The 26367-nt window shown below is 41.3% G+C and overlaps 1 protein-coding gene across 1 annotated transcript; it reads left to right on the top strand.

Annotated features, from left to right (window-relative positions):
- The first annotated feature begins 16265 nt into the window (after nucleotides 1–16265).
- MED10 (mediator complex subunit 10) lies at nucleotides 16266–20146 on the top strand. Its single transcript, XM_030971465.1, has 4 exons — nucleotides 16266–16416; nucleotides 16601–16684; nucleotides 18026–18128; nucleotides 19213–20146. The coding sequence occupies exons 1-4, from the start codon at nucleotides 16295–16297 to the stop codon at nucleotides 19306–19308; spliced, it is 405 nt and encodes a 134-aa protein (XP_030827325.1). The 5' UTR covers nucleotides 16266–16294; the 3' UTR covers nucleotides 19309–20146.
- Nucleotides 20147–26367: the final 6221 nt, after the last annotated feature.

Here is a 26367-nt window from a genome sequence, read left to right on the forward strand (position 1 = left end):
GTCTGTTGCAGGAGATGTGTTTGCTAAATCCCCTACGCCCTGAGATCTGTATTGGGAAGTACTGTTGACAGAGTGTTTCCCTGGAGGTCAGACATCCAGGCGAATGTGAAGCGGGTGGAGGCTGAAGTGTCAAAGATTGTTCTATTCATCCTATATTCATCTCCTACCTCCTACATTTGCCCAAGCAGTTGAAGAACCTCCAGTTTGTAGGTTATTGGAAGCTGTGTCCAAGCCTTCCCTTAGTAGCTTTCTGGTGTGGCAGAAATGCCACTCCCCTGAACTATTGATAACCCATCTATTGAGCTGGAAAATTTCTGAAATGCAGACAAACTGCACCCAGACATCTCATGGTGTGTGACGCTTCCAGGAAACAAAGTAATCTGTGCTACATCAGGAAAATGACTCCAGCAGGACTTGCAGCGGGAGAAGCTAAGGCAGACATGGAAAATTCTTATCAGCATATGGAGCAGGGCACTGAGAAACCTGATGGGACAGCTTGGAAGACTGTTCCTGCTCTGGTGCCGAAGCTGGCAGTCACAGAATCTTCACCTGCAGCTTCAATCCCCACAGGCAGTCAGGTGGAACAAGGTGCTCCGTGGTTACCTCTGGATGAATACCTTGGGCCAGGCAGGGTGGTGCGGCACAGACATGGAACTGAAGCACGCTGCCAGCCAGCAACATGAGTGAGCCTTTGTGCTGGCTACATTAATGTTTTACTGAAAAGTAACAGAAAGGTCTCTGCATGGTGTTCCAGGTGGCAGCAGGAGCTGTGATCATTAATTTAACATTATGGAAGTTATTTACCTGTCTTACATAAATGAGGTATCTGCCTAGTGGTGAAGCCAAAAGAAAAGAGCAAGGTCTCTGCAAAGGTGAGCCAGAGGCAAGCATCTCCTCTGTGGCCTTCCACCACTGCTCTCTGAAATGGTACAAGATTAATGAAGAAGTGATGAGCAAGTTTCAGCAATGAGGAAGGTGTAATAGGTGTGCCTGGACAAACAGGGTTCTGCTGCCACAGGGTGCTGCTCTGGTGGTGCTGAAAGTATTGAAATTCATCACAGTCTGTGCCCATACTGTCTGCAGGGCCAAAAAGCTGAAGTGATGGAGCGAACTCTTCTTTTTCATACCCAGGCTTCCTCAGCAAGCAAGTTATTTGGTTAGTCCAGTATGGACTCTGGATGCCTTAAAGTCAAGTCTGTTGTAATAAATCAGCCAAGACTCTATTTTCTTCCTGCAGGAAAAAGCTGAATACTTACTGTATGGGTCATATTTTATAAGATTATCAGAAGGCTCTGTGTCAGATCTAATTGGTTAACAATACATTCACATTGGTTGGTACATGGCATTTTGCACATCTATAGTTTACATACTTTTTCTACTGATCCTCCTAGGACAGATCTTATTGTTTATATAGGTGCAGTTGTTTTTTACCCAAGGAACAGACTGTTGTGTTAATGAATTCTCATTCCAAGATTGTTTTTGCATGGCAACTTGCAAAGTACTTAGCTCCACTTAGAAGAAGTGGCAGGCCAGCTATTAATTTAGCAGAGTAGGCCTGATTTTACAAGGCCTTTCTTTTATAATTCCTCTACCTGTCTGTGACAATGTCTTGAGGGAAAACAGGTAGTAAAACACCTTGCAGGGGAGATTTCCCCTGTATCTAGTCTGTCCTTATCCACATATTCCCTGAATGACAAAGAAACAAAGATCAAATTTGGTCAATGATATCTCTTTACACATTCCCAATAAATTTCTGTTCCTTAGTATCATAAATAGTAGAAACATATCTATTAACTTTGTTCATTATCATACCTTCTCACCAGTTTGCCAAGTGCAGAAGTCAAACTGAACTCTTGCAAACCAGAGAAGGCTCTCTTGTCGTTGTCTTGGAGCAGGACTGGTTGGTCCACTCACAGTGCATAAAGACATCTTAGACTGATGCAATGACTTTCAAATCAGAGAGGCATCTGGGTGTGCAAAACAGACTGACCTCTGGCAGATATTTTGCCTATATATTCAGCTGGAGAGCTGCTTTCAGGCTTAGCCATTTATTAGTGGCACAGGACAGCACTCAAAGCTCAGGTCTGGCAGCAGCCCTCAGCTCCATGCAGAGCAGGGTGCAGATGATGAAGGGCATCTCAGATTCTTCTTATGGTGGAGAAGCATCTGCTGCTAGCTGGAGAGCTGGAGATTTAACTCCCATTCCAGTACCAATTTGATATTGCGGCTGGCAGGAAGGTTTTTGTTTGTTTGGGTGTGTTGGTTTTTTGTTTTTGTTTTCTAGTAGGATAATACTGGCCAGTGGTTTTCTTGTCTTTGCTGAGTTTGCAAAAAAAGAGTTACCTGTGGTTCAGCAAAAAGTTCATATGTGTATTGCTTACTTCCATTTAAATGCAGCAGAATTTTAATGCCAAGTGATAGAAAATGTTAAATTGAACAAGTGCACAGAAGCATTTCTAGAATGATTAGGGGAACAAAAGTCCTATCTTTGTAGGAAAATTAAAAGATTTTTTTCTTGTTTAGTATAGCTCAGCAAAGACTGAATAGGGCTGTGATAACACTTAATAAATATATTTGAGAAGTAAATGTCAGAGAGGGATATTGACTTCATCACATGATCAAATGTCAGTACAGTGAGTAATCCTGAATACATCTGCACTGGAAATCTAAAGGCTTCCAGATATGATGAAGGAAGTGTTTGAATACTCTCCTGAGCACTGGAAGGAGTGGCTTGCAGTCTCGTAGCAAGGAGCCTGAGAAGTTTATGGGCATAATTGTACAACACAATAGAATAGGAAAATGCCTGAAGACAGAAAATTAAGCTTATATTATAAGTCCCTGGGCATCTGGTGTGTCAGTATCCCCAAGTGTGTGAGAAAATAGATTAGATCACTGTCAATTTGCATTATAATAATTCCATGCCTCAGGGCTTCCACTGGAGTTGGGAAAGATTTTATTTTATTCTTCCTGATGCATGATTTGTCCTCTACTGCTCTTTTTTGCCTTCCTCTGCAGGTCTAAAGATAAATTGTTATAGGTGGCATTAGAATCTTAGGGTTCATTTATCCTGCTGGTATACTCAGGATTAGGTCAGCCTCTAGGCCTGGAATTCTTTTGAAGGAGTTATTTACCTAGGTTGGCTTGGGAGGCTCCATTGATTTAATTTACAGCATGGGACACACCCTCCTTCCTAGAATCAAATGGACTTATATTTAGCTAATTCTTTGCCAACTTGTAAACACACACTTTTTCAGCAGGCAAGCTATTTATTAATCTCTCCTTCTTTTGCCTGAGTTGTCCTGATGCTTACTAGTATCTCCCTGGGCACCTTTGACTATTCATTTTCTGTTTGCCTCCTTTCATCCTCCAAAGTCACAACACCATTTATTTTTAGAAGGATATTGAGAAGAAAGGCATTTTCAGCAACAAACAGCAAGAATGAAGAAAGACATAAAATAGTTCACTCCTAAAATATTATAACTTATAAAGGTATATGTGTGATTCCTACTTTCCTGTTAACACATTCTTTGAAATTACCTTCTCCTTGGTGTTGGAAGTCCATCTGGTAATGCTAATTAATCTCTTTTACTGACTTAGGTAAACAACAGTCTTGGGGTGACCTCTACTCAACAGACAAGATAAGCCCAGCTAAATGCAAAGGATACCTGGATAAATGAATAGCCATTGTATCACAGTGATAGCTTTTGAGAATGAGTGAGGTAAACAATATCCATGGAGAATATGGTTGGCTGTCTGATTTTTAAGTCTGCACAGCACTGGAAATGCTCAGAAGAAGCTTTTTATGTTCAGGGTGTTCATGTCCATGTATTGCTACTCACTGACTAAAATACATTTGCATCCAGCAATTCTGAATCACAGAACTCTGTGTCAGAGGTTACCTTCTCACATGCACACACAAGCATTTTTAAATTCTTGCACTCATACACAAATTCAAGATGTGGCCAGTACAGGGCAGAAGTCATTTACAAATTTCTCCCCAAATAAAGGTACAATGCATGCTTTACCTTGTTCCACCTTCAGCCTGGACATCTGGCCACATTTTTGTCCTACAATGTCATCTTTGAAGTAAATCTGTAGCTGCTTAGTGAGGAAGCTGTATTCCATGGAATGGTTGGAGGAATGGCAACTATTTGATGGCAACACTTTGGATACAAAAATTTTTGTTTGTGTGACTCTGTCAATTATTACTAGAATTTTTAAAGGCCTGAGATCATGAACTTTTCTAAGCTCCTACATATAACCCAAAACCCAGGGCCATCGGCGAGGCCTTGCAACAATCTTGCTTTTAACTGGTGGCAAACAATATGAATCTGAGCCCTAGGCAGCCTGTTTTTTGCAGAGTATCCAGTTCATGGATGGCTCTTTACCCCAAGAAGAGTCTGAGGGGTCTCCTGCCTCAGCTAAAGTCCATCCCTCATGAAGCTGAGGGCTGCTGCCAGACCTGTCTCACTCATCAGTGCCCAGCAGCTGAGCCTGAAAGCAGCATGCCAGGTGTTCTAGTACTCTGGTACACAGCACCAAAAGGACACACAAAATGTCTCTTATTACCTGCTCAGAGCACCAGATTAACCTCTGAATCAGCAAAAGCACTGTAGATCATCTAAGCAACAGATGGGTGTTGGTGTAAACCACACAAAATTAACGCAGAGACACCAACTTTAGTTAAACTTTAAAGGCAGAATTGCTGGAAATTAGTCTCAAAGACCTTATGGTGCCATGAAATAATTTTTGGATCTTGATGTTTTTATATGGCATCACAGACCTTTTGCTCTCCTGAAGTGACAGGAACACAATAAAGTTCCATAGTACAGCGTACAAAGTGCTGAGGGGCCAATGATAAGTTTTTATATAAATCCAGAAAAGCAGACAAAGAAGGAAGAGATAAAAAAAGAAGGATGTGTTGGTAGAAGGGATTAAAAAGATGTGCTGCCAGAGCGATGCAGCTTTAAAAGAACAGGTCGATGTGACTGAAGATGGCACTCAGTGATGTATTTTGAGTAAAGATGGGGAAATATTAGAACATTTGTATAAGATTATATAAGATCACATTTGGATCTCAGAACAACACATACTCCTCTTTGATGCCAGCTCAACAGTTTTTCTTTGACCCCAGTCAATCCTTTATCTTCGTATTCCCTTAAACCTCACCATATTATCTCATTTTCCTCTTTACAGCACACAGCCATAAGAAAGGTCACTTGCAATGCATTTATGGGCAATGAACTCTTCCTCCTTTATCGTAAGACCTTAACATCAGCCTGGTCATCACAACAGTGAGAGACATGTTTTGGCTTCTTGTTTCTCAGTGCCAATTAGAACACCCAAACTACTAAGCAAAAAATTCAAAAGGCATCAAAGGATGAGAGAAGCAAAGTTATTTTTAAAGTAGTTAAATTAGTTGCAAGGTTACTGATAATGGCTCGGTTTCTTTAAAATGGGGAGAGTGCATTTGCTTACTTTCATACAATGTCATCAGGAACTGAGATGAAGTCCTCACATTCTGATCTTGGAGAAGCTGCTGCTGCCACCAGCTGGTAGTTCCCTTGTCCGATCCGAAATACATTTTGGAATATGACAAAAGACCTGTATTATGTGTAGATGTGGCACTTAGGGACATAGTTTTGTGGTGAACTTGGCAATGCTGGGTTAATGATTGAACTCAATAATCTTAGAGATTTTTTCCAACCTGATTCTATGGTTCTACGTTAACAAGGCCAACTGCTGATAACATTCCTAGTCAGCAGTTATCCACAGGCATGGCTACAAAAGCAAGCCTCCTGAATTCACAGCATCAGGCATGCAAAACTGGTTCTTTCTATGATTAAATGACATCATGTGCTTCACCACTTAGGTTCAAGAAATAAATTTTTTGGGTGGCAGCTCCATTTGAAGTAGAAATGACAGTTCCTTGCGTGATTCATTGCTGCTTCTACAAAACGAATAAAAGGAGGAATATAGTGAACACTGAGTTGTATACCATGTGAAGAGCAAATGGTTTGTCACCTTGTGGCTGCAGTCATAGGTGTAAAAGAAGGGATTTTGCCACACGTGTGGGATCAGTGCCTGACAGTGTTCCTTTGTACACATTGAAAAAGGCACATGAGAATGAGATGGTGGATTATCAGAATCTGCACACAGTTGTAGATCAGCTGCTGGGTTTATCATTAGCAAGCCAAAAAGATGGAGTCTTTTCTCTGTTAGATTTAGGAACAACAGGCACTTCCTCCTGCAATATAATCTACAAAAGAATGGTAGGAGCAAACCTGTGCTTGAGTCCTGGAAGCACTGGAAGGTACCCCAGCTGCTGGCTTGCTGTGCACTTCAGAGGGGGTTTGTCAGGGTTGGGATGGTTGTACTGAAGAGCAAGCCTCAGCTGGCTGTTTCATATCTGGTTGTTCCTATGAAAACTAATTTGTTACAATTAACTAAATTAGAAGAAATAAGTGACTTCTTTTGTTTCTAAAGAATACTGCTGTATCTGGATTGATGAGACAGAAAACAACCCTGGACATCCTTTTTTCTAGACTGAAATATGGGAAATTGAAATGAAAAATCTTCTTGGGTCTAAGATATGCATTCTAGGTTAAGACATGCATGCAAAGTAGGTTAAATTACATTAAGTCTGCTGTAGACCTACACCACAACTACAGCAGTGGTGATGGGTAGAGCTAAACACAATCTCTCAGCCATAGCTGGCTACTGCAGCAGGATCCCATGCAACAAGATTCATACATATTCTTGAGCTCTTAGCCAGTGGTGGCATTTGAAATGCATTTGGTGGCATGTGGTGGTATATGAAATGCAAAAGCAGAAAAATATGTAAAAAGTGGAAAAGGAGGATCTATGCAAGCTTCTAGGTAGGGTGTGTTTATTTTCAGAAGCGTCTCATGAGGCTTGTCCAAGGACTCACACCTCTACCTGTGGTACTCATCCGAGGAGGCTATAACCAGGTCTGACATTATGGTTCTGGTGGCAAAGGGATGACAGAATGGAAGGGCTGCTGTCAACCCAGTAGCACCAGGGCCTTGAGCAGGTAGGGTACCAAACACCTCTTGAATCAGTTTAACTTATTTGATTTCCTCCTGTTCTGAGAGCAGACGGTGCCTTCCTCTTCCATCAGCCTTTCTCTGGCGTCAGGGCATGCTATTCCCTACCTATGCATGATCAGTCTTCTCTGCCATGGTCCCTAGGACACATAGTGTCTTCTGTTCCTTCAGTAGATGCCTGCTAAGGTGAACATCAGGGAAGATACATGAGGCCCCCGACACCATGGTGAACTGCGCTCATATGGATTTTGTTTTACCTCCCTCTCCAGTCACGTTTTGTCCCATTCCATGAAGAAGTGCCAGGGCAGGAGGGTCAACTGGCATTCCATGGAGATGTGCTCGGAAGTTGTGTCTGAAGACCTGTGCTGGGGAGTATTGGAATATAATCCCAATATTACCAGGTGAAACGTACCTGGGCTTGTCTGGCCCTCGCTGCCTGACCAAAGGCGGCAGCCGTGGTGTTACACCCCAGAGACACCTTTGGTTAGTTGTATGCGGCAGCTAGGCTTTTGGAACAAGTCCAGGCAAGAGAACTCAGGCGTGAACTCTGATGAAGAAGCTTTAGGCGAGGCAAAGAGGAAAAGGAGACGCATCCAGCTAGGGGGTCATAATCCAGAGTTTATTCCTGGGCACGCAGGCCTCTGAATGTTGCGACAACTCCGACCAGATACCGACCGCATGGTCCTGTGTCTTTTTAAGCTCCGGGAAAGGGGGAGGAGAAGGGGTAGGTGAGCTACCAACCAGGTAGGAGGGGGGAGGCTCAGGGGACAAATGACACTTGGATGACCCAATTGTCCCCAGGGCTGAGAGGCATCTTTTGAACTTCACCTATCAGATGACGGCTTTGCTGACCTTCTGAGATTGATGGACAGCTCTCAGCAGGAGGCAGGGATAGGGGAAGGGGGAAGTGGGAGGAAGTGGGAAAGCCAAGACAGGACACTGCTTCACACTGTAACAGGGGAGCAGAAAGGAGGCAGGAGGCAGGGAAAAGAGCCAAACTATGGGGTCTGTGAGGTGATCATTGTGAGAATGGGCTTTTCCTGCTCTAGCTTTTCATCCTTCATAGTACAGAAAACAGTCTGACAGCCTGTGCTACTAACTGTTTTGGAAAGCCAGGGACACTGAAGGACCGTGAAAATAGTGGTTTTATTATATGATATTCTGTGGCACAGCCTGAGCCAGGGCTTGTGGAGACATGCAGGGACATGATGCCTGTTGGAATAGCATTGGACTAATGGCCTGAGCAAGGCAAATCTGAGAAAACTCATCCATACAGTTTGTAAAAGGAGGACTCTCAGGCAGTCCCTTATGCCAGACTTAACCTGGAATTTACCTCACATCAGGATGTTCTAATCATTCCAAATTCAGTTTTGGAAGCAATATGACAGACCAGGTGATCTGTTTACAAGTGGGACATTATCTGGCAACATTGCCAGCAGAATTCCCAGGGGACTGCTGCTGCCCTAATTTAATAGTTTTATTGATGGTCTGGAGGTAAATAAAAGATGCAAATAAAAGAAAAGCATACAGAAAGGCCAGCAAAGTGATAGAGTGTGAAGGCAGACTGAATTGAATAGCTGTGTTTGCGAAATAAATGTGTTTTAATAAAAGTCATTTGGGAAGTCATCCTACGAGGAGCAAATTATGAAGGTTATGTAACTGCAGACCATGTTCCCTGTAAAAGGAAACATTAAAGGAAATTAGGGGTCACCATGTACCAGATCATCACAATCTGGTGGCATAGAGGAATCTTGTTGAATAGAGGAATTCTGCAGCCCTGCAGTGCATAAATAGGAAGGGATGGAGAGAGGCACAAGGCATGGGGGAACAGGGACCAATACCATTGTGGGGACCAATACTGATTGAAATGTGCAGATCACCTTCCCTTTTCTGCTGACATTGAAAAAAATTGAAACACCGAAAAAGCTGAAATTCATGAAAGAAAAAGGTGTGAAGAATTCAGTATGTTTCATTTATCATATAGAAGTCTGAGAGATGATTCAATTATTTGATTAAAGCACAGAATAGATATGTATACTATCTATATCTAAACTAACTGGGCAATAAAGCATTTCTTCATCAGTTAGAGGTGTGGAAAGAATCAATAGCTATAAATTAGAGTCTTCCTCAGGCAACTTCTGTAAATAAAACCTATTTGAAGACTGGATGCTGGGTATGAATAATAAAGTGTCTTTCACAGTGATGCAGGCAGATTGTGGAGACAGTGGGATATCAACATGCAAGAGTGTGAAGAACAAGTTTAAAAATGAAGAGGCACTTGAAGGCCCCTCCCAAATAATAGTACAAAGAGATTTCTTTGGTGCACTGCCTGCCTGTCTCCTTCTGCCTTCCAAGAAGGAATTCCTACTGACATGATAAAGTATACCAGAGATCCAACAGGCTAGGACTATGTCCCAGGAGTCCACAGGACAGGATGGACTGGAGGAATCATCTATTCAAACTTTTTGCCTCATCACGTCCTGAAGTCCCCCAGAGCCTACAGTCACCCATGCATTTGTACACCATTATTGGTTTAAACCTGTGCACTTCAGAAGAAGAACTGGTAGTCCCAGTTCTGGAGGCAGCTTGTGGGGATTTCTGTGAACATGAGATACTTTGTATTGATCAGGCTGAGCCCTGTAACGTTCACTGATTCCAGCCTCTACTACAGGACATCCCCATAAGGCCCAGGATTATAAAAAAGAGGGAAAGCAACTTTTTTACCCAGGCAGATAATGATAGAACAAGGGGAAATGCTTTTAAACTAAAGAGGAGAGATTTAGATTAGAGGTTAGGAAGAAATTCTTCACTGTGAGTGTGGTGAGATTCTGGAACAGGTTGCTCAGAGAAATTGTGGGTGCCCCACCCCTGGAAGTGTTCAAAGTTGGATGGGGCTTTGAGAAACCTGATCTAGTAAAAGGTGTCATGCCCATTGAAGGGAAGTTGGAACTAGATGATTTTTAGGGTCCCTTCCAAACCATTCTATCCTTTTATATTCTATTCTTCTGTGAAACTCTATCCCCAAGTTAGTGGTGCCAGTAGCTCCATACCAGCTGTGACCATGGCTGTGCTCACCTTGCTTATCTAAACCTCTTTCAGGGGCATAACCCTGAATGCTAAGTAGTTTTTCTGATTTGCTGATTTCTCCCCTGGTTTGAACCCATGTGGCCATTACTTCCTTTTCCCTGTACACTGTGACTAACAGCTCTACCTTAGAAAAATGAGAAGTGACAGGGAAGGACATAAACTCAGGAGCACAGGCACCCACACACTGTAGAACAGTGACAAAGGTACACAGTCAGCTTTTTCATCTGGACCACCCATATTCTTCCAGAACTGCTTTCAGGTACATTTCAGGATTTCGAATACAAATAAGGGCTGCTCCATGCCAGCTGGACTAAGTGCTGGAAAAAGGTCCGAGATCTTTTTCATTTGCTAGCACACATGCTGTCTGGGAGTCTTAGAAATTGTCTCTGCGCAGGATATTCCTATACCTGCTTTCCTGTATCATAGGTAATGGAAAAAGTATCATTTAAAAATAGAGGATGCTACTTATTCTGAGTTACAGGGGAAAAAATAAAAAACAGCAATAGGCAAATCAACCTTACTTGTTAGTATTGCATAATGAGAGGAGCATTTTCCTAGGAGTATGATTATATATACATATATGTATAAGTATACATATATAAATATTTATATACACGTCTTTCTCACACGTGTGGTAAAAAAACCCTACTCAACTGTTGAAAGCAACTCTGCATTTCAGAAGAGTAGACTTTAATTTTGCTTTAAATGACATATGGCAGCAATATGAATATAACATAAACTGAGTCTGATGAATAACTTTAATATTCCAGGGGGAAAAACCACAGATAATTCCACCGACTTCTCAGCATATTTTTGAAAAACAAAATTAAGAATTAAATCTTTATGGGATAATAAAGGCACTATGAAATAAAAGGTTTCAGTATTGCAGATCTAGCTGAGTTATCACCACACTGTGAAAATAATATTCCTGTCCTGAAGCATATATGTAAGTCCTTTGCTGTGTCTTGCTGACCTCCTCAGAGGCAGTGTTGTGAGAACAGACTGTCATCCAATGTCCTTTACCATCAATAGAAAGAACCTCATGGGTCTCAGTTATCTTTGGATCAGGTCCCAGAACATTCCCAGATCTGCGGGACTTGGAAGACCACAAAATTATCTTATGAACAAAATCCTGATCCTGCTGTTTCTTAGATAAATAAATTTAGATTATCTCAGACTGACATCCAGCCATGATACATAAATGCATCATCCTGCTAATTTGTGGTAAGGCATTTATTATTTCAAGTCAATAATGAGCACATTACTAAACACAAAATCTGTATGGAAATTATAATTACAGCTCTTATTCAGCTGCATAATTGATTTTTAAAAATTGTTTATTTTATTTTATTGTATCACATTATTTTTATGCAGTAAAATGTGACAGTACCACATGCTTCTGAGTCAGCTGAAAAACATCCTAAACAAAATTGCCATCAGCCTGACCTATCAGGAGCAGGTGAATGGTATCCTCTGTGCTGTTCACATCTATCTCCCCTGCTTCTCTTCTGCTTATTTATTACCTGTTGTAATTAAAACAATGAAGGGTAGATGGCTCACACAATGGAATTCTTAGCAGGTGATGCTCCCAGTTAATGACCTGAAATTTCAACCTCCATTTCTTTGTCTGCAGAATGAAGAAAAAGTGATATAATCGTGCAGAAGAAAAGAGAGAAAGACAGGAGAGAAACATGATCTATTTTACTTTCTTTATTAATTTTCCTCCACTTTACTGGCCAGCAGCAGAAAACATGAGCTGGGAGGAGAGTTATAGTTCTAGAGATGGACAAACAGATGAATTATATGTTGCTTTTTGTATTCATGAGAAGCTGACAGTCTCAGCACTTTCAGTAATGAATCTTAAACACCACGTTGTGTCGTATTATATTGGACAAGTCATTTATCTGGAGTATATGTAAGACTAAATAAGAAAACAGCAAGCTGAGCTTTTTTCCAGACCCAAAGGCTGTATAAACAGTCTCAAAACAATCTTTTTATGTTCTGCTGGGTAAGAAACCATTATGCAATCTGTCTGCATCCTTCACAGCACAGGTCATCATTTGACATTCCAAGCAAGGAGGGTCTTATAGCACTAACCCCCCAGATACAGATGAAAGCTCCATCTGGGCCAGTATCCTGTGCTCAGCACTAACCAGAAGTAAATGCTGAAGAGCAAAGATGGGAAAAGCATCTATGACACCTCTCCTGACTACTCTACTGGCCTGGAGCTACCTTCAGTTCATGGAGTTTCCTGAGCCAGGAGTGGTTTACCTATGTCTCCCTGGCTGTCTACCAAGCATTTGTCCCATTTTCCCTTCAACACAGCTAAGCATTTTCTGTCCATAACATCCATTGGCAAATAGTCCCACAGGGCTTATGAACTTTGTATGACAAAAATCACTGCTTTTTGTGTGTCCTGAAGTTGTCACTTGGCTTTACTTTGATGTCCCCTGGTTTTTGTGCTGAAAGACAGTCTAGGCTGCAGACCACGCATGGCTCTGTGAACACAGTGAAGTGCTGGCCATAAGTCACATTAGTGGGCTCTCTCTCTCAAGCTGAAGAGTCCCTGTCTGTTCCTGTTTTTCTGTTACAGAAGCCATTTCATATCTACAGTTATCTTGGCAGCCCTGCTCTGACTCCTTTCCAGATCCACTCCAGGGAATGAGAACTGCACACAGTATTCAAGGTTGGGACAAACTGTAGATTTATGCAGTAGCACGACATTTTCTGGTTTATTCTCACATTCCTTTTCTGACAATTCCTAACTCTCCACATGACTTCTGAACACTGCTGAGCGCTGACCTGATGTTTTCAAAGAACTTTCTATTCTGATCCTCAGATCTTGCTCCTGTATGGTAATGGTCAAGAGGTCACGAATCTTCATGTGAAACTAGGGGATTTTTTTGCTTGCTATGAGCATCACTTTACATGATCCATCTTAAAGTCTTTTCAGGTCCTCCTGAAAGTTTCCTACAAACATCTTTAGTTTGCCAAGTAATTTCCTTATAAGCCAATTTACTCATTGTACCACCTGATCTCTTTTCTGGGTCATCTATGAACATACTAAATGGCACAATTTTCAGCTTAGTTCCCCATTGAACTCTTCTGGGATCAATTCTTCCCTTGCAAGAATTAAATGTTTGCCCCTGTCCTGCATTTCCTATCTGGAATTCAGTTCTTTATCCAGTCTAGGATTTCTCTCTTCATTCCATTCCTTTATTTTCTTAAAAGATTTATTTCAAGGATTTGTCAAAGAGCTGATGGGAAAACACATAAGCTGTATCATTTAGATCACTTTTGTCTACGTGCTTGCTGACCCCTTGAAAAACTCATTAGGGGTTTGCAAAACAGGATTTTCTTTCATGTAATCTGTGCTACTCTTCCCAAATGGGTCATATTGATCCATATGGCCTCCCATTCCATCCTTTATTACAAACCCTACTTAACTGCCAGTGCAGATGTCCAGCTTACATGTCTGTATAATTGCCCACTCCCTGTTTGAAAATCAGGGTAAAAGTGCAATGTGGTTACTTACATCACGAGCCATGACATTTTTTTTCTAAATCTTTCTGTCTCCACATACCTATTGATCAATTCAGTTATTTTTCAGACTGACTTTCATTCTGTTTCTCTCTCTCTCTCACTGGAACACAAGTTTCTCATCTTTACGTTTTACCCCTGAACATGAAAATTATGCCCAAGCTGGTGACCATGAGAAAAATTTAACAACTGGTAATATATTTATAGCAAATTTTAACCTTAAAAGCAATGTATACATTTATCTTACATAATTCATTAATCTAACCTAAACAGGCTAGTAAATACAGATTTACAGTGAGCTGGATATCTCTATATTTGATGTTAAACGTCCATTATTTTTTCTGTTGAATACATGCCCTGAGTTAGATGTGATCATGGACATCTCTAGGATTTATCCCAAGCAAGCTAGAAGTCATATTTGCTCAGTTCCAAGAATCAAAGCCTTTCCCCAAACCGGAAGGAGAGGAAGTTTTAACAGTACCTCAAAGCCCTTGTTTGTTACTGAATTTAGTGGAAGTGGTTCTGCTCCATAATTCCACTGGATGTGGCTGCCCAGAAGGAAAAATGGACATAAAGCAACTCTTCTGTTTGAATCCCAGTCCCTTGTGCCTGCAGAGCCACGTCTGACACAATCATTTGTATTTACAGTCCTCTTTCAAAACTTGACACCCCCATTCCTCATGTTCATATCTAGCTTGGGAAGTGCACCCTATTCTACATTCTTCCTTCCAAATATTAGAAAAAGTTATTCTTTTCCTCAGACCAAGATCTCTCATGTGCGAATTACTTGTCTTAAAATCTCACAATCCTGGGACTTCTGCTGTCCAGACAACATTCTGCCAATGAGAGATACAGGATGGTGAGCAACTGCTGGTCAATAGACAGTGGGATTACTTTGCCATAGGATGACAATACATGTCAAGACCTAGAATTGATAAATTGTTTTCTGCATCCTAAGATTATTTCTTAATTTCACATAGTCCTATACCTTCCTTAATATTCAGTGCTCTTTGTGGTTGCTTGCTTTTTAATTTTAGGTTAGTATACTGTGAATTTATGGTTAACTTAGGTTAATCCTATGAATTTATGGTTAATTTAGGTTAATCTTATGAACTTCCAAACAGTGTTTTACATTTTGCAAAAACCCAACTTCCTGCTAGTGGTCTAGCATGGTAACCCAGAACAGAAACGGACCATTTGATGGTGTTATTGTCATGAATAGAAAATGGAAAAATAAGATACATCCAAGAAATTAAGAGTTGCAGATTTTGATGGCTCTCATGTGCAGCAGAAATCACTGCAAGTTATAGCTACAAAATGCATAAAATACATTGAATCCCAGTTTGGGATGGAAGGTATAATCCAGTTACAACCCCCTGTCATGGGCAGGGACACCTTCTGCTCAGAGCCCTAACCAGCCTGGTCTTGAACACTTGCAGGGATGGGACATCCACATCTTCTCTGGGCAACCTCTCCCAGTATCTCACTACACCAACAGTAAAGAATTTATTTCTAATATCTAATCTAATCCTACTGTCTTTCAGTTTGAAGCCCTGCATGCTCTTGTAAACAGTCCCTCTCTATCTTTTTCGTAGACTCCCAACAAGTAGCGGAAGACTGTAATTAGGTCTCCCCTTCTCTTTTCTAGGCTGAAAAATCCCAACTCTCTCAGCCTTTCCTCACAGAAGAGGCGCTCCCTCCCTCTGATCAACGTGGTGGCCTCCTCTGGACTTTCTCCAAGGGTCCGTGTCCTCTCTGTGCTGGGGACCCGAGAGCTGGATGAGTTATCTCCTGACATTACTGCACTGATCTGCTCAGGTTCAACCCAAAACAGACAGACTGAACACATGCTATTTGTGAAACATAGTTGTTGTGATGTGCTGTGGGGGTCTAAGTATGTCAGATACCCTTCCTACAGGGATGACTGATAACTCGATTATTTAATATAGACCGATTCATAACAGAACTAGAAGCAATGGGCTCAAGCTGAGAGAGGGTGCATTTAGATTGGATAATAGGAATAAATTCTTCACTGTGAGGGTAGTGAGGCGCTGGAACAGGCTGCTCAGAGAAGCTGAGGATGCCCCATCTCCGGAGGTGTGCAAGGACAGGTTGAAGGGGGCTTTGAGCCACCTGGTCTAGTGGGAGGTTTCGCTGCCTATGGCAGAGAACTGGAACCAGATGGTCCCTTTCATCCCAAACCACTCTGCCATTCCGTGTTTCTACGTTTTGCTATTCCCCAGATGATTCCAGTGTGGGGTTTATTATGAAGCAGAACCTCTGCCTGTCACCGCTTCTATTTCTTACACAGGCCCGAACAGGGCTCAGAGCTGTCAGACACAGGACACGTTCGAACACACAATGCCGGGCGCGGCCGCCAAACCGGCGCTGTCCCGGCTGCCCCTCAGCGGCGGCGGCGGGAGCCGGGCCGGCACCGACCGTGAGGGGGAGGGGGCGTGGCATAGCCCAGAGGCGTGGCTTATCCTGGGGGCGTGGCTTGGGCCGGGGGCGCGGCCGCCCCGCCTCCCTCCCTCCCGCCCTCCCGCCCTGCCGCGCAGGCGCCCTTGAGCGGAAGTGGCGGCGCTGGGGAGGTGGCGGCGATGGCGGAGAAGTTCGACTCCCTGGAGGAGCACCTGGAGAAGTTCGTGGAGAACATCAGGCAGCTCGGCATCATCGTCAGCGACTTCCAGCCCAGCAGCCAGACGGGGCTCAATCAGAAATTGTGAGGGGCCGTTGTCGGGGGCGGGCGGGGCTGGGCTGCAGGGCCTTTTCCCCCTCCCGGCCCGGGGTGGTGCCTCAGGGCTCTCTCGCTCTCTGCCTGGGTATCGCTGGCCTCGCACCCACCCTCAGGGGCGGCGCAGCGACCCCAAAACCGGCTAAACCCGACCCGTTTTTCTTCCCAACAGAAATTTCATGGTGACGGGCTTGCAGGATATCGACAAATGCCGGCAGCAGCTTCACGATATCAGCGTGCCCTTAGAGGTTTTTGAGTAAGTCTGTGTGTGCCTGGAAGCGGGGGTGCCGCAGTCGGTGACTGGAGGTAGCCTGGCTTCGCAGCGTGGGTGTTTTGGCTGTGGGCTGCTTGTCCCAACCCGGTCCTTCTGAATGCCTCATGAGAACGTGGGCAGGCAGAAGGAGTCAGTACCTTCTGCCTGTGAGAAGGCAGAAAGGTAGGAGAAATCATAAAATATATACCTGTCTTCATAGAACCACGTGATGCTTTGAGTTGGAAAGGACCTTAAAGCTCATCTAGTTCCAGCCCCCCCACCGTGGGCAGGGATGCCACCTACTAGATAAGTTGCTCAGAGCCCTGCCCAGCCTGGCCTTTTTGACTTTTTTTGACTTCTGCATATGTAGGCAGTAACACGAAGTCTGGCAAATTTAGTGGTTTCATAACATCACAGAATGAGTCAGGTTAGAAGGCACCTTCAAGAATATCAGTTTCTAACACCCCTGCCATGGGTAGGGACACCCATTTAGTAAGTCAGCTTTCATTTTTAAAAGTAGACTTTTACGCTAAATTAGGATCAGGATTTAAAGTTCCAAGCAAAAATAAAATAAGTCAGTACTCAGGTGTTTAGTTTCAGGAGTGGCAGTCTGGCAGAGAACACTGCTACATTAAATGGAAAATGAGCATAGAGGAAGAGCTGTACTAGAGAGCTTTTGTGATATAGCTGATAAGTTAATTTACTGGTGTTTCTTCCAGGTCCAGACATTGCTGGTCTGCTGCACTCCAGTGTGCTACTGGCTGTACATTGCTTTTTTCAATTGGGCTTTTACTGCAGCTGTAAATTTGTGATGACTCTCTTAAATGTTCTCTCTTGCGAGTTTCCCTTTGCCAGGAATTGCAAAACAAAATTGCAGATGAGGTTGCTGATACAGTAGTGTTAACTTTTTACTCTTTACTGTGGTATGTGCAGCTCCTCCTCATCCTTGATTTGCTGGCTGCCATATTCCCGTGTGCTTAATGCTTACCATGTCCTAACTAACCTACCTCCTGGTTAATGCCCTTCCAGTTGCTTGGAAAAGGACCATCTTCCTCTGATTATCTGTGCTTATTGCCTGTGAGGAGCTGGTAGATATTTATTTTTTTGGTGTGCCTTTAATACTTCATGCAAAGCTCTCCAGGCTTTCTGGAAACACAGGTTTGCTGGCCATGGCCTTGTCCTTGAGCCACCTTTTGGAAATGGCTGAGTTTAACTCTGGTGGTTTTTAAAATGCACATTTCAGATAATAGTAGAAAGAACAAGGCAGCAAGATGAGTAATTCTGTACCCTGGAGAGCCTCCTAGTAGGAATACGATCATTTAGCAGTGTCTTTTCTGTTTCCAGATACATCGATCAAGGCCGCAACCCTCAGCTTTACACTAAAGAGTGTCTGGAGCGAGCTTTGGCTAAAAATGAGCAAGTGAAAGGAAAAATTGACACTATGAAGGTGAGCCAGAATTAATGGAAGTATAATGCAACAATGTATTTGATAAGTTTTTACTTTCCTCTAAATATGTGGGTATGTTTCGCTTGTGCAGTTATTAACTTCTGTTATTATGTCATTTGTCTTACAAATTGCTCTGCATCCCTGTATCTTAATTGATGCTGATGCAGCCTGTTCAGGAAAGGAAACCTGTAGTTTATCCCACAGTTGGGGATGCAGCTTTCACTGTGATTTTATATTGATTAAAGCTATATGTAGCAGTAGAGATATTTTACTTGGACTTTTTGCAGGTGTGGAATTTTGCTGTGTGCAAATTTAAAAATAAGCAAAACAGAAGGGGTATTTTTCCAGTCTAGAATGGATACTAGTGATTTAAAATGTCAAATATGCTCTATAATCATCAGCCAGTCTTTATAAAATTTGTGAAAATGCATGCCAGTGCTTAGGGATTTCTTAACTTGTACTTTCATTTAGTGTGAACCTAAGCATTCTGTGATACTGTTTAATTCCTGGAACTACTGCAGAAAAACACAATCAGAAAAGGAAGTTTAGTGAGTTCTGACAATGTTCTTTGGCTGAACTTAGCGTGGAGGATGACAAGTTGTACTGCAGAATGTAGACATATGGAGATAAGTCCTGAGCTTCCTTTTCTTTTCTCAATGCTTGTGAAATTGTGTACTTCTAAGGCAGGGATGAGTTGCTTTTTGATGGTGGAGTGGATTCCATATCAAATCAAGAGGACATGTGCTTAATCAGCTTTCCTTAACAAGGTCAGGCAGATATGGGTGAACCAGAGTTCACTAGAGAAGTCCAACTGCTTTGTATTTCTTAGGAGAAAATGCAGGTGAATTTCTGGGAATTCACAGACATTTTAGTTAGCCTGGTGCATTCCTTGTGGATTTCACTTGGGCATTTTATGTGGATTTTGTAAATACACCTTTGTTTGTATGGTTTTGGGGGTTTTTGGGTACTTCAGTTCACTGGGAGGTATGTTGGGTACAAACATGTCTGTTCATCAGGTAATACTGCTTGATAAAATCTAAATAAAATGTCCAGATGATGTATATACATTTTTTTCTCTTCCCAGAAATTTAAAAGCCTGTTAATTCAAGAACTGACAAAGGTGTTCCCAGAAGATATGGCAAAGTACAAAACTATTAGAGGAGAAGATCCTCCTCCTTAAGTTGGCTTTTAATAGCTCTAAAAACATCTCACAAACTGACACCATATTATGAAAACATTGATTGGAGAGAGAGAGGATCTAAGCCCTCCTTAACAACTGTACTAAAAATGGCAGTGGTGACTGTAAAGGAGCTTGATGGTTCTTCATGGTTCTGGTCTGAAGCTGCTGAATCTTTCTGAAGACTTCTACTCAGTGATTGTGGTTGAAACTTCCTATGGTAATCTGATTTTCTTTCCTGGAGGGTTTGAGAAATGTAATTGGCTACAGGTCATCAATGCAGAGCATTTCCCACAAAGTGCATTTCCATAGCAGAAAAACAAGCTTTTTTTGTTTTCTGAAAAGTGTGCCTCAGGATTGTGGGCTCATCTGTTTCTTAAGAGAAATACATTTATTACACTTGATTATTTTTCATTTGTAAACTTCAGGGGTTTTTTACTGCAGTACGAACTGCTTTTGTCTTACCAAATTCTACTGAGCAGGAACCTGTCAAGGGCTGCAGTTCTCATGTGTCATAATTAGTTGCAGCCAGGAAAACCTTCAGATCTTTTGTTCTGGGAGCTGCAGTGCAGATGGCTTAGGATATAAAACGTGAGCATACCTGGGGACTAGCTCCTCTACAACTTCAATATTTTGTACAGTATTTAATGTAAGCTTTTGTTTATTCATTTTCTGCAAGCAGGTTGTTGAATAAAAATTTGAAAAAAATCTAAATTCTGACATTTTTCTTTTGTATGCTTCTCTTTGGAGTGTGAACTGAAAGCTGTGAAAAAATAGCATATTCTTCATTCCACACTTATAGAAATAAAGTGTGTATCAAAATTTTGCTCTTAAAATTTTACATCTGAAGGTGGTGTCAGCTTCGTTTATTTGGTTTTATGATGAAAACTTCCATTTTAGTACCTGAAACTGGAGATTTTGGGGGATCAGCAATTGTCACCTGAAGTCCTGATTAGCTGTGAGCCCATCTGCAGGATCTGTAACTGTTCATACATAAGGGAGCCCCAGTATGGGACAGGATGGTGGCTCCTCACCCAGGGATCAGAAGTTTGTGGGATAGATTGGGTTTGCAGTGGGAGCAAGAGGAGTCCTTTTAGTCTTGGGTACTTCTGAAGCTGGAGCCCTTTGTGCTTATGTTTGTTCTCCCAGATCTATCTTGACTTTTTTCATCAACAAATTATTTTATTGCTTTAACTTTGTTCTGGTTGCTAAATGGAGTGGTTTTGGGCAGAAGCCCCAAAATAGCACTATATGCATGTGCTCCACAGCAGGCCTGCCTGGTTGGCTAAGACTTAACAGGGATTTAGCATGTTTGGATTACTGGTGGCATAGTTTGCACACCTGAAGCACTCTGTGCTCAATTACCTGCCTGAGGCACAGCCCATCCGTGATGCCAGGTACCACCAAAATTTGACGTAGCAAGAGAAAAACAAAAACAAAAAATTAGGTGTTCCTTTTAAAATTTGTTACCTACCAGTCTTAGTTAATCTAATTGCTGCCTGATATTACCCTGCCCTGCACACTTGCTTTTTCTTGTATTTGTTCCACCTCTAATCACTTTGACCTTCAAAATTTTACTATATGAACTTGGAAGAGAAAGGTAACAAGGAAAAGGCACTCCATGTTTGTGTTTGGCTCAGCCTGGATGCCCTGGGTCCCTAGGACTTGTTGGAGCAAGGCCTGTGACTGCCAAGTGGGATGTATATAGGACACAGGTAAAGAGGATTTTTTGTGTATAATGTAGTTGGAAAAGGAGCTTAAGAGCAAAATTGTTGACAGCAGGCAGGGGAAACGGTATTTAAATGATATTAGAACATTTAGGAGGCAAGAGGCCTGTAGATACTGGTCTGGATACTGGAGAATTCTGTCACCTAGCACTGACACCAGCTTGTGTGTCAGATTTGGTTGAGTAGGACTCTTTAAGACTGGTGCTTCCAAGAAGCCTTACTTAATTCTCATGGATTCATAGAACCACAGAATAGTTTGCACTGGAAGGGATCTTAAAGGTTATCTAGTTTCAACTCCCCTGCCATGGGGGAGTTGCTCAAAGCCCTCTCCAACCTGGCCTTAAACACTTCCAGACATGGGCATTCTCAGCTTCTAAGGACAACCATTCTAGTGTTTCACCGCCCCCATTGTGAAGAATTTCTTCCTAATACCTCAAACCTGCCCACTTTCACTTTGAAGCCATCACCCCTTGGCCTGGGATTAGCTTGGATTTAGAGGGCAATGAGGGATAGCAGCTCCACAGCCCAGAGGCTCTGAAAATGTGTGAAATGTCTGCTCTGTATGTGTATTGATTTATTGTTGTCATTAGTTAATGAATTAAGTGCCCAAGGCTGGCCACAGTGACGATTGCTACCCCCGTAACACTGACACCCATGCCCGCTGATGAGAAGAAGGTTCCAGGCTTCCCCAGCTCAGAGAGGTCATTTACAGCCAAAGCATATATCACTTGCTTTCTCTGGATATCTAGGTAGTCATGGTAAACGTGATGACTGGGCTAGTTAGTGGAGATGGAGGATGAGGGCTTCACATTAGGTCGCATCATCACAAAATCTCAGCTGCCTGTGTTTTGTGAGGGATCTAAGAATACTTTTTTTTGGGCGGTGGATATATACATTAGGAATAAAAATAAATTAAAAAAAAACTCAACCAGAAAAAACTCTCAGTTAAGTAATCAGGTTTCATGTTCTGCTCAGCTTCTGTTCTAACTTTTTGATACTTTCTTATTCCATTATTTTATTTCTGCTTTGCGTACAATTTCTGGGCTAGCAATTCAAAATATTGCTATTGCTGCAACTGTTCATATTTAGCATTATACTGAAGACAGGTAACTCTTGTAAATTATGTTTGTCTCAGACAAGAAAAAGTGGCTAGAATGCGTGTATATGAGTTCATAAATGTAGAAGGAGAATTGCTAGAAACAATCGTGCTTTCCATTTCCAGTTGCATATGGAACAGAAAAAAACTAATTTTTCTCATTTGTCAATTAGTTCTCTGAAAAGGAGCACATGTCTGAATTATCCTGATGTCTGCTTTGTTTGATGACAACCTTCAAGGCATTTGGTGAAAGGGATTGTTATATCTTTCCTCTTTCCCACTGTCTTACCTGCATGGTTGGAGGCGAGATGGAATTTTTTTAAGGGTAACATTAAAGCAACATCAGCCAGGCAGCAAAGCTTCTAAAATAGATTTTTGTTGGCCTTTAATTATCTCAAAGGAAAGTTTGAAGCCATTCAGGTTTCAAGTGCATCCTTGAATTTTTAGTAAGATTAATAAGATTTTGGAAATAAAACTGAATATGTAATTACAGGTAATTATTTTTTTTGACAATTATCTTTATAACATACATTGTGAGATAAGAAGCTGGATAATGCTGCTTAGTTCTTTAAATGGAATGTGTGCTCCTCTACTCCATTTTAGATAAAGTCAGTGTAAAATTATTTTGCTCAGACAGAGAAAGAAGTGGATCAAGAAGGTGCTAAGGATTTTGCTGCAACCTGTTAAGGCTCAGCATCCTCTCTGTCCCTTTTTTTTACTGGAAAGAGAAACAGTTGGGTGCCCAGCCTTCCCCTGTCCTTGAAACATTTTTTGCTTAAACTTCCTTGTGGAGAACAAGTAATGAAGAGCTGTGCAGACTGACAGAGACAGACATAGATGCTACAGGAGTTGGATGCTGCTCAGCTGTTGGTTTATCCGACCTATAGCTCTTGTTAATTTGGTTTTTTTTTCATGCAGATCAAGGCACTGTCATTGTTAGCCAGTTTTCAGCGTAAGATGAATCACCAGTGTGCCTGAGACAATCTGTTTCTCTCATACCACTCAGAAGAGAGTCTCTTGATGGCAAAAAAGTCGTCCTAGGCAGAGCAGTTTGGGTTTCAGTGACTGACCTTTCTAATTTGGTTGGATGAACTGCTAAGTGGTTGGAATGGTTTGACAATTTCCCAGATATTTCATATTGTGATGTTTTTATAAATTGCTTTCTTGATGACTGCAGTTCCTAAGTGATTGAAAGTGCTTATTGTGTGATTCTAACAGTTACCCCAGGTACTCTATAATCTCATCTCTGATCACAGAAATAGAGCAGATAAACCCTGCAATCCACTTCTTTTTGCCCTAAGTAATCTTTGAGATTTTAACTAGATCACTTAGAAACTACTCACTGAACTTGTAGTTTTACTGAAACCTTGCTAAATAAATGTATTTAAAAGGTGAATTCTATAAACAAAGACTTAAAAAACGTGTAAGAGGTGTTCCAAACACTCAGCTTAACAGCAAGTTCATAATAGAGAAATATCCCTGCCAAGAATATTTCTGGATACTCATGTTTCAACACAAAGTCATTTCTTACTCTACCATGATTAATAGCTGCAGCATTTCTGGGCAGGTGCCAGATGTCCTTCCAGCTCTGCAGAGAAGAGAGCCAAGGTGACACAAATATCTGCCCTGCTCTGAGAAAACTGTGCTTGCTGCATGTATTTCAATTACTTCCATATGCTTAAGATCCTGCTGTATATTTTCTTAATTAATGGAGAAGTGAGCACACAATAAAGAATACTTCTGTAACAGCTCTTGCAATTATCTTAAGTCAGGAATCTATGTTTTCTGTATTGTGACATATTTCATACTGAGAACTAGATTGTATTTAGTCTCAACAAGATGTAATGCAGACAGTAAAAATGAAACATCTTTCTGCACAGTATGAAAATTTCCAAAACAATTCTTTCTCCTCTCCTGGAAAAAAATTCCCTTCACGTGCTAAGGAATGGCACTTAAAATTTCTTTTCCTACAGGCCTGACCTGAATCTACTTCACTTGCTGTTTGCAATTTCATAACATTAGACAAATTTTTCCAAATAATTCTCAAAGGAAGACAAAGCTACTTTTATATATAATAAAAGTATATAAAAGGTAATTCAATTTAGTGTCATGCTGCATTATTTGTTAAGTTACTTGGGTGATATTTATATCATTTCTGCAGCAAAAAAAAATAGCATGCTAATTGTTGACATTCATAAACTTTTATTTATTTGGAGTGCTACTAGGGATTCAAAATTCTTGTGTCTATATAAATGTAATGGCATATACCAAGCCACTTCTGTACCATCATGGAAATTTTCAGTCATTGTCAGTAAACAAATAGAAACTTTTGATTGTGTCTGAAATCACTGGTAGGTCCCATTTTTTTGTAGAGAAAATACTTTACCCTGAGTCACCTTAGAAACACACTGCTAAAGTAAGAGATTTTCAATTAAATATATGAGAAATTCCATTTTCAAGCTTATTTGTTTTAAATAATAGACTATTACCTACTATTTTCAATGATAGACTATTACCTGCTATTTTAATACATTTGACCTATACTTTTTTGAGACATTGTCTGATTTGGTCAAAGCATAAGACCCAAGAAGTTCCAGCAGAAAAAAATGGCTTTGAATAGCTCTCTGATCAAACACCAGATGTCACTCGGTCTAAGATTATTTAATAAAATTTGCAGTCATCACTTATTAGGTTACAATACTTAAATGAATAATTGAATAGGCATCTGCTACTCAATAAAACAAAAGATGGATTCAGTGATACAGCACATCCTGTTTAAGAGAAGTGTGTGAAAGGAGCCCAACAACATTTCTTCTTTCAGACACCTGAGGCATAAATGATGTGACATTGCTTTTTACCCAGCCTGGGAATTTCTCCTCTTATGCAGCACACTGCAGAAGGCACATAGCTTCACAGATACGCTATTTCCTTGGACAGACTCTCTGCTTTTATATAAATGGACTTCCTAAAGTTGCTCTGCTCTGGAGATGACACATAATCTCCGTCATCTCTAGAGGTTGATACTCATGGTTGCAGAGCATTATGATTGCAAGAAAAGTCTAACTTGCTGCTCAGCTTAGATGCTCTACTTAGATTTGAGTGGAGGGGAAAGAACCCTTAGGAGTACATGTTGTAACCCACTGAGAGCATGGTGAAAGCAAAAGAAAGGAAATAATTTCCTCTTTTTTGTCTCATCTTTTTGGCTTCAAAATTTATCATAGAATCAGTTACAAAGCTTGTCATGCAAATATTGGTGTTGCTGTTACCTTATATCATTATCTGAGGAGCACAAACAGCCTAAGGAAACATCACAGTCATGTGAAGAGAGGATTTGCAGGCAGAGAAAATTGTGCCTCAGAACAATGTAGCAGGGCATAGCTGACTGACTGGCTATGCTTCCCTAGTCTCCACTGATTTAGGATGCATAGATGCAGCACCCGGGGATGTGGTTTTGTGGTGAACTTAGCAGGGCTGGGTTAATGGTTGGGATCAATGATCTTGAGGGTCTTTTCCAACCTTAACAATTCTATGATTCTGTGACATCATCATCTTGATGTATATTACCTTTGAGCTTTAGAAGTCTCAATTTTTTTTCCTCCATGAATTTTTTGGGCTGCCCTCTGAATGCCTTTAAACTGCAACATCTACAAAATTTCAGAGTAAGGAGTTCCATGGTTCATATTTTCATTATTTGAAGAAGTCTACTTTCATTTGTTTTGATTCAGTAATCTACCAATTTAATTCTGAGTGCTTGCATTGGAAGATGTATGGAGAACACATTTCCTTCTCTTCCCTTGTGGTTGTATAGAATACCACAATATTCCCTTCCCAATCATATTTTTTCCAGGTTTCAGGCTACTCTGCTTAGCTTTTGTGCATACTGAAATCTTTGTGTTGCTTCAGATCGTACTTGCAACTCTTCTCTGAACCGTTTCCAGTATTCACTTCAGTCTTTTAAAACCTGAGATGCTCTAAGATTCTTTATAAGGTATCTTGTTGAAGACCATCAGGAATGAAACAGAGCCTGTCTATGCATCTTCAATGTCTAACATTCACACACACTGTTAGCTCCAACAGCCCTCCCTGTGTCTATGTAAAGCCTTCCCTGCACCAAAAGCTGTGTTAGCTTATTTCTAATACATACTTTCCTTAATATATAATCTTCCTTTTGCTGTTCCTCTATGATTTAAGTGTTCTTCCTTATTTCAGGATTACAAATGTAGTTGGCGAGTCAAATTC

Source organism: Camarhynchus parvulus, chromosome 2 (assembly GCF_901933205.1).
Source record: "Camarhynchus parvulus chromosome 2, STF_HiC, whole genome shotgun sequence".
In the NCBI taxonomy this organism is placed as follows: domain Eukaryota; kingdom Metazoa; phylum Chordata; class Aves; order Passeriformes; family Thraupidae; genus Camarhynchus; species Camarhynchus parvulus.